At 50.9% G+C, this 8,662-nt stretch overlaps 2 protein-coding genes across 2 annotated transcripts; both read right to left on the reverse strand.

The window, feature by feature from the left end:
* Positions 1 to 29: 29 nt before the first annotated feature.
* Positions 30 to 5,791, reverse strand: LOC142920258 (MAD2L1-binding protein-like). Its single transcript, XM_076062768.1, has 2 exons — positions 5,419 to 5,791; positions 30 to 2,890 (listed from the first exon to the last, which is right to left on the reverse strand). Exons 1-2 carry the CDS (start codon positions 5,569 to 5,571, stop codon positions 2,375 to 2,377), a joined length of 669 nt encoding a protein of 222 aa, XP_075918883.1. The 5' UTR covers positions 5,572 to 5,791; the 3' UTR covers positions 30 to 2,374.
* Positions 5,792 to 6,775: 984 nt separating this feature from the next.
* Positions 6,776 to 8,320, reverse strand: LOC142920259 (heat shock protein HSP 90-alpha-like). Its single transcript, XM_076062769.1, has 3 exons — positions 8,120 to 8,320; positions 7,834 to 7,981; positions 6,776 to 7,424 (listed from the first exon to the last, which is right to left on the reverse strand). The coding sequence occupies exons 1-3, from the start codon at positions 8,303 to 8,305 to the stop codon at positions 7,132 to 7,134; spliced, it is 627 nt and encodes a 208-aa protein (XP_075918884.1). The 5' UTR covers positions 8,306 to 8,320; the 3' UTR covers positions 6,776 to 7,131.
* Positions 8,321 to 8,662: the final 342 nt, after the last annotated feature.

Raw genomic sequence — 8,662 nt, forward strand, 5'->3', positions numbered from 1 at the left:
CGTTTGATTTGTAGGGGGATTCTAGATGATTCAGTGTCAAAACATTTATTCACCTTCCACAAATTTGGCACCTATCCCTTGCATAGCCTCACACGGTATACTATCATGTACAACACGTGGGTCTTGAAGGAGTGTGTGCGGTCCAGGGTCACTCCAAGGTAGATGAAGTTGGTGCTGCGAGTCAGGGGAATGTCATTCTCGGTGACCTTTTACGTTTTTTTTACATCACCGTTATGACCGACCTGTCTTGCTTGGGTTTTGCCGGAGCTGGTTGGTGTCAGGGTGTGCTCAATTTTGGCGAAGTCTCCTGCTTGCGTTGCAATTATCAGGTTATCGGCATAGATGAAGCTGTATGTGGGTAGAAAGTTTGATCTTTGTGTAGATCTTGAGGGGTATCAGAACACTTCCTTGTGGTAGTCCATTCCACTGCATTTTGCTCCAATAATTCAATCAGTGACAGAATTATTCCGACTCGGTGGTGGTACTTTGTCAGGCTGTAGATCTTTGAAAGGAGAATTATCTGGTTAACAAGTGGCATATGCTGCTGATAGGTTGACCAAGGCGACACCAGTAATTTGGTTGTTCTTGAAACCGTCTCTTATGTACTGGGTGAGGTTTAGCACTTGGCCAGTGCAGGACTTGCGCGGCTGGAAATCAGATTGTTCTGGAAAGAGTTGTTCCTCCAGTATAGGTGATTGCTGCTTCAAGATAAGTCTCTCAAAAAGTTTGAAGAGGTAGCAGAACAAGGCCATTGGTCAGACGCTCTTAGGGTCAGATGGGTCTTTTCCTGGCTTTGGAAACGTGACAAGTCTTCCGTGTCTTGGGTATGAGCACAGAAATTTAACATTCTCAAGAGCCAATCCCTTGTTTTTAGTGCAACATTCTTTAACTGTTCAGTGCAGATGTCCGAATGCCTGCTGCCTTGACAGTCTTTATACCCTTGATGGCTTCCAGTGCCAATAAAGACCGGTAAACTCTTTCCACTGCAGTTCATCCAGCATTAGCCTATGAGTCTTGCAAACATTAAAACTTTTCAACATATAACATTCACCATGTATATGCTTTCGGTAAAAGGAAAACAAAAACTATTAAATAAATGAACTATTAACATTATCATGAAAACCAGCACTGTTCAATTACTCTGCATGACATTTTGCAAAGCACCAATGTTGTGGGTAACGGCTACAAATTGACAACTTTTATGACAAAGTTTATCTCACAAAATAATCAGGAAATAACATTTTAAAAACCATAATCAGTATAGATTATCACAATGTGATGTTATTTTGGAAATGGATAGTGTTATTTCGTAATTGCTTATGCCTATAAAGTAGAGAAAATGGCTATTATTCCACACAAACTTTGTTACCAAAGCACATACTTTGCTTTTGAGGGGGGGGGTCGACAATTTTCGGGAACCTTTTATATCAAATATTTACTCCCCAATTTCTTAACTCTTTAGACTTCTGCAAGCCTCTTATAATTTTGTTAGTGGAGAAATGGGCAAACGGCCCACCAGGCTTTCACAATAGCTGAGTATCTGTGTATGTATATGTAATGCTTCCACAGAGTACTTTTTCGCTCTTGTCTTGATAAATTGGCCGCAGATATGGCAAAATGCGTCTGCCGGATGCTTGCAGCCTCTTGATGCCATCTCAGAAAAATGCAGATATGTATCCACTTAGGCAGCTGGAACTAAACTGAACTGGTGGGCTTAAGGCCCCTGTATTTATACTACTATTTATATTACTGGAAAGTTCCAGAATGTTCTAGAAGTTACTACAAGTTTACTCAGCACTGAATCTATCTGGAATGTTCTGGAAAATAGGATAATTTCTAAATATCATTCTCCTGGTCACAAAAGCAAAGTTTGTGGGGAATAATAGCCATTTTCTGTACTTTTGAGGCATAAGCAATTAGGAAATAACACTCACTACCCAGGAACAAAAAAAATTGTGTTATTGCAGACCTTGAATCGTACAATGTACTAAAGTGTCCCCATACCCTGGACACCCTTGCAAGCACTATATTCCAGCTCGACTTCCCTGGCTTCCAACTGCCATGGGAACAACGGGGCAGCACATACCCGGACCCACACGAAGCACGCGAGTTGCACAAGTTGCGAATCAGAGACTCTCCTGTGTGCAACTGCGGCTCCGAAATTAAAACCACGTAGCGCGTGAATTCGCACTGCCCCAAATATAAACGTGAGACTAGGCAATTTAATGGATGAATACGTTTACGGCAGAATTTTTAATAGTTGGCCTTGATTGACCATAAGGAAGGAGATTCAGATATAATATTGAAATAAGTAATATTAAAATTTGCAGCATCCCTAGAATTTTGGCCTAGCTGGTCCCATCCATCAGCCCCTCTAACCCTGGCCTGACCCACTGTCCAGGACGCCCTTGATGGCCACAGGGGCCTGGAACCACACGCAGTCGTCCTCGCATGGCTGGCCGAGGGCCGTGCCCAGCGGCTCCTCCAGGCTGTTGCTAAACGCGACGACGACCCTCCTCCCGCGGTTGGGCGGCTTGTAGTTGAGCTTGGGCTTGAACCAGTCGACGCCGCAGTCCCTGTGCGCCCACAGCAGCAGTGTGGCCGAGGTGACAGGCAGAGCGCGCGGCTCGCCAAACACATTCTGCACGAAGAGTGAGTGAAACACGTGGCGGCTGTAGCGAGCGTGGCACAGTGAATCACCGCTGCCTCCCAGCGCCAGCTCGTGGAAGTCCAGCTCGTAGAGCTCAAGCGGCGACATGGGGCTCGGCCCTAGCAGGATGAGGACCCGGGGCACGTGCGACAGGGAGAAGAGCGTCTCCAGGTGGCCGCTCAGCTCGTGCAGGGCCGTCAGCATGCGTGCTTCTTGCCTTAACCTGGGGGGCACCTCTGCCTGCAGGGAAGAGGGGAGGGAGGCGTTCACACCAGGACGAAAGCCACGGTCTTCAGCCACCAACAGAACTGCTGCCCTGAGATGCAATTGCAGATATTATAAACATCACGTCCAGCATTATTACGTTGTGTCCCACGTCAATATATCCACCTCTACCATCACCGTCACCACAAACTAGAGGCCGACCGAAATTCGGTTTGGGCGCCGAAAGTTGGCAAATGGCCTCTTTCGGCATAGTTTTGGTTTCGGCCGAAAGTAAATTTTTAACTTTCAGTCTGGTTTCGTTTTCGGTCGGCCTCTACCACAAACATCGCAACAGTCACCTGTCACACCATACTATCACCACCACTATATCCGGCACATATTATCCATCATCACATTCACCTCCACCATCACATTTAACATCAGCAGCAACATCGACTATCACCACATCCAACATTTAACTGCCACCTCGCCACCATCGCCCCATTTACGAGTCCTTAAGAGATGCTGTAGTTCAGCGACTGTACTCCATGGGTACAGCGTCATCTAACACGTGAAGGACACCGGCCATAATGATAAAATGTATCTTTGCTTTTTATAATCTCACTAGCTTGACTACCTGGCTTCGCCCGGGACGCCCGGCCGTCTTTGTCTCCCCAGTGGCGATGTTCACACACCACACCAGTTACTCGTTTGAGTCGACCTAGGGGAGGCCCAGGACCGGTTCAAATAATCGTGGTGGCCGTGAGCGGGAATCGAACTCGGGTCGCCGGGTTTGTAGCGCGGCGCGCTAACCACTACACTACAATGCGTTACGCTTCCACATGCGCGGGTCACGTGACAGAACTGAAATCACAGCTCACTTGCCGTGCAAAAAATAAATGCATTGAGCTCCCCAACCCCCCTCCCAAAAATAAGAAAGTGTATTTTTATAATTTTTGCATAGTGTACAGTCTGGAAAGTACCCACATGGCAAATTTCCAGTTTGTTGCATGTCGGGAAGTACGCTAAACATTTCGAACAGACACACAATCACAACTTTGCCTTTTATATATATGGAGATTTCTATTACTGTTTAAACATCACCGAAATTATTAAAACCTTAATTTCATGTCGAATGTCGCCCGCTCGTGTCCACCCTTCGCGTCCACAGCCGCTCCGCCTCCACACACGACCCGGGGTCAGGTCTAAACCAATCGGTGACCTTGCGCCCACACACCGAAACCCAAATTGCTGAACCCTCAAAGCCTACACCCCTGCACACTCCACCCCTGCACACTCCACCCCTGCACACTCCACCCCTGAACACGCCACCCCTGCACACTCCACCCCTGAACACTCCACCCCTGCACACTCCACCCCTGAACACGCCACCCCTGCACACTCCACCCCTGAACACTCCACCCCTGCACACTCCACCCCTGAACACTCCACCCCTGAACACGCCACCCTGCACACTCCACCCCTGAACACTCCACCCCTGAACACTCCACCCCTGCAGACTCCACCCCTGCAGACTCCACCCCTGAACACTCCACCCTGCAGACTCCACCCCTGAACACTCCACCCTGCACACTCCACCCCTGAACACTCCACCCCTGAACACTCCACCCCTGCAGACTCCACCCCTGCAGACTCCACCCCTGAACACTCCACCCTGCAGACTCCACCCCTGAACACTCCACCCTGCAGACTCCACCCCTGAACACTCCACCCTGCACACTCCACCCCTGAACACTCCACCCTGCACACTCCACCCCTGAACATTCCACCCCTGAACACTCCACCCCTGCACACTCCACCCCTGAACACTCCACCCCTGCACACTCCACCCCTGAACACTCCACCCCTGCACACTCCACCCCTGAACACTCCACCCCTGAACACTCCACCCTGCACATTCCACCCCTGAACACTCCACCCCTGAACACTCCACTCCTGAAAACTCCACCCCTGAACACTCCACCCTGCACACTCCACCCCTGAACACTCCACCCCTGAACACTCCACCCCTGAACACTCCACCCCTGAACACCCCACCCCTGCACACTCCACCCCTGAACACTCCACCCTGCACACTCCACCTGCAGACTCCACCCCTGAACACTCCACCCCTGAACACTCCACCCCTGCAGACTCCACCCCTGAACACTCCACCCTGCACACTCCACCCCTGAACACTCCACCCTGAACACTCCACCGCTGAACACTCCACCCCTGAACACTCCACCCCTGAACACCCCACCCCTGCACACTCCACCCCTGAACACTCCACCCTGCACACTCCACCTGCAGACTCCACCCCTGCAGACTCCACCCCTGAACACTCCACCCCTGAACACTCCACCCCTGAACACTCCACCCCTGCAGACTCCACCCCTGAACACTCCACCCTGCACACTCCACCCCTGAACACTCCACCCTGAACACTCCACCCCTGAACGCTCCACCCCTGAACACTCCACCCTGCACACTCCACCCTGCACACTCCGCCCCTGAACACTCCACCCCTGAACACTCCACCCCCACCTCACCACTCCCCTCACCAGGTGGCTGTGGAAGTGCAGCAGCTGCGGGTAGGGAAGCGGCAGCTGGCCGCGCTGGTACAGGGCGTGAGCGAAGATCTCCCAGACCAGGGCGCCAAGGCTCCGCTGGCTCACGGCGCCGCGCACCGTCACCTCGCAGCGCCGCGCCGACATCGCCGCCGCCGCCGCCACTCTCCTCTCCTTCCTCCTCCTCTCTCCTCCTCTCCTTCCTCCTCCTCTTCTTCCTCTTCTTCTCACTCCCCTCGCTCGCCCGGCTCCGCTGGCCCGTTAGTCGTCTCCCAGTTAATAAACTGAACAGTTCAAAACGGCGTCACGTGGCCTACCCACCGGAAAAGGGCACGACGGGAAGAAGGGGCGCGGCTTAGGTGAGGGGAGGGGTTTGGTGAGGGGTTTGGTGAGGGAGGGGTTTGGTGAGGGGTTTGGTGAGGGGAGGGTTTTGGTGAGGGAGGGGTTTGGTGAGGGGAGGGGTTGGTTAGGGGGGTTTGGTGAGGGGAGGGGTTTGGTGAGGGAGGGGTTTGGTGAGGGGAGGGGTTTGGTGAGGGGAGGGGTTGGTTATGGGGGTTTGAGGGGTTTGGTGAGGGGAGGGGTTTGGTGAGGGAGGGGTTTGGTGAGGGGAGGGGTTTGGTGAGGGGAGGGGTTTGGTGAGGGGAGGGGTTTGGTGAGGGGAGGGGTTGGTTAGGGGGGTTTGAGGGGTTTGGTGAGGGGAGGGGTTTGGTGAGGGGTTTGGTGAGGGGAGGGGTTGGTTGGGGGGTTTTAGGGGGGTGGTGAGGGGAGGGGTTGGTTGGGGGGGTTTGAGGGGGGTGGTGAGAGGCGTTGCGTGGAGAGGTAAGGGGGAATTTTTATTTAAAGCTTTCGTGACTGCAGTAATTCATATTCTTAGCTCTTTCGGTAAAGTCACGTTGAAGGGAAACAATAAAATAATAAAATATATACAAAACAATAAAAATTCTCACGACGTTTCGACCATAACACAAACGGTCATCATCAGGTGTGAAAAGCAATGGCAAGAAACATTTGAAAGAAGTGTCGGTATTTATTTATTTCTAAACGGGTGTTTTATTTCTTTTAAAAAAAAACAAAAAACCGTTAGCATCACGGGCAGTGATTTGGCAGTTTATTTAGAAGGACAAGTCCATCTATGTTCTGAAAAGAGGAGGGGGAAGACGAAAAATTAATGTTTGCTGTCTGAAAGAGCTGAGAATAGGTTAGCGGGAGTTGAGGGGAGGGGTTGGTTGGGGGGGGTTGAGGGGGGTCGTCAATGTAAACATGAAGATTGATGAGGGGACTGACCATCGTTGAATAAGTGACTGGATGGAGTGCTGCATCAACCATAAACCTACTCTACATTGAATTATAACAAGCACAGCGAGGTAGGAACTGGGTGCCGCAGTGTTGAGATGTTAACTACCTCGCCTGGTATACAGGTCGTGGGTTCGATCCCAGTCCTGACACCTGGATATTTGGAGTTTGCATGTTCTCCCCGTGGTCACATGGATTTTTCTCCAGTACCTCCGGTTGTTCTCTCCACATTTAGAAACATGCATCGAGAGTATATAGCTCCTAGAAATTTCCACATGATAAGCCACTTCATTGGGCTATCATTTGTGGCCAGATCGCTTCTAAGAGCTGTATAGCTCAGTGGGCCTTGCCTGGTAAGCTAAAAATAATTTAGTTTCAGTTTGGGGGTGGCTCCCCACCCCAGACAGGTTCACATCACAAGTCCTGCCGAGTGCTCACCTTCTCCACCTTCTTCTCCAGGATCTCCTTGACCACCTTGCAGAGATTCTCAAACTTGGCCTTGGCCTCCTCCTGTCTCTTTTTCTCTTCCTCATCTTCCGGAAGCTCCATGCCCTCCTTGGTGACGGAGACGAGGGTCTTCCCGTCAAACTCCTTCAGCTGCTGCACGCAGTACTCATCGATGGGCTCCACCATGTACACCACCTCCAGGCCACGCTTGCGCACGCGCTCCACAAACGCAGAGTTGGCCACTTGCGCTTTTGACTCGCCTGCGAGCTAAATCGCGGTTCACAAATTAGCCTTCCGGCACCACGGCCTCGTCTAACGGTTTGGCAAATTCCCGCTCAAATGAGCATCGCGACGATGCTCATCTCCCGTTTACAGTCCCATTCCAAATTCCTTTGGCGAAGACTAATCTAAAGGAGAACCACTGTTAACAACCACAAAGTGGAATGCTATTTATAGACCGAGGGACGATTAACAGTCTGCAAAGCTTCACAATTAGATTACTTGTACAGTCTACACTTAAATTCAATACTTGGGCAACGTTCTTAGCCAGGAAGTGCTAGCAGGCTGTGTGAAGAGCAGCGTGTGTCGTGCAGCAGTGCGTGTGTGGTGCCATGGAGTGTGGTGTCGTGGCGCGTGTGGTGCTGTTGGCACGTGCGTGTCTGCCCGCACCGGTGATGTAGTAGATGTGCTTCTGGTTTTCTTTCATTCGAGACACGTAGTCCTTCAGCGAGCACATGTCCTCGCCCGACATGGACGTATGGTAGCGGAGCAGCTCCGCCAGCTTCTTCCGGTTCTGAGAGTCCTCGTGGATTCCCAGCTGTGGGGAATAACGATAAAAGGCAGAGCGACAGGGTCAGATTTCCCCCTGACGAACTGAACGACTGGAAAAGCACGAATCGCAAAATATTTAAATCCACACCGCTGCAGAAATTCGGCAAATGGTGAGAGCATCCACCTTGATGTTTTTGGAGAACTGCTCATAGAACTTCTTGTAGTTATCTTTGTCCTCGGCGAGCTCCGCGAACAGCTCCATGGACTTCTTGACGATGTTCTTGCGGATCACCTTGAGGATTTTGCCCTGCTGCAGCATCTCACGCGAGATGTTGAGGGGAAGGTCCTCGGAGTCCACCACTCCCTTCATGAAGTCTGCAAACGGTGAACATTCACGGCTTTAGTATTTATCACTGTAAAAACTCTAGAGAAACCATTGAATAGAAGTGCTTTAAGGGAGGAAAAAAATGACATTGTTTACGAGTTGCTCTCAAGCCTGCATGCATCCCCGCTTACTGGATTTAACACACGCTATGGGTTGGGTATTGTCTGTGGATTTAACACACGCTATGGGTTGGGTATGGTCTGTGGATTTTTACACACGCTATGGGTTGGGTATGGTCTGTGGATTTAACACACGCTGTGGGTTGGGTATGGTCTGTGGATTTAACACACGCTATGGGTTGGGTATGGTCTGTGGATTTCACACACGCTATGGGTTGGGCAT

Source organism: Petromyzon marinus, unplaced genomic scaffold (genome assembly GCF_048934315.1).
Source record: "Petromyzon marinus isolate PM22_M1 ecotype Great Lakes invasive population unplaced genomic scaffold, UKy_Petmar_22M1.pri1.0 PM_G_Scaffold_70, whole genome shotgun sequence".
Classification (NCBI taxonomy): domain Eukaryota; kingdom Metazoa; phylum Chordata; class Hyperoartia; order Petromyzontiformes; family Petromyzontidae; genus Petromyzon; species Petromyzon marinus.

Coding starts and splice junctions, on each gene's coding strand:
- LOC142920258 (XM_076062768.1), bottom strand. CDS start 5,571: ATGTCGGCGCGGCGCTGCGAGGTGACGGTGCGCGGCGCCGTGAGCCAG. Junction 2,891..5,418: donor TGCACTTCCACAGCCACCTG/GTGAGGGGAGTG, acceptor TCTTCCCTGCAG/GCAGAGGTGCCCCCCAGGTT.
- LOC142920259 (XM_076062769.1), bottom strand. CDS start 8,305: ATGAAGGGAGTGGTGGACTCCGAGGACCTTCCCCTCAACATCTCGCGT. Junction 7,982..8,119: donor AGTTCTCCAAAAACATCAAG/GTGGATGCTCTC, acceptor TATTCCCCACAG/CTGGGAATCCACGAGGACTC. Junction 7,425..7,833: donor GCACATCTACTACATCACCG/GTGCGGGCAGAC, acceptor TTTAGCTCGCAG/GCGAGTCAAAAGCGCAAGTG.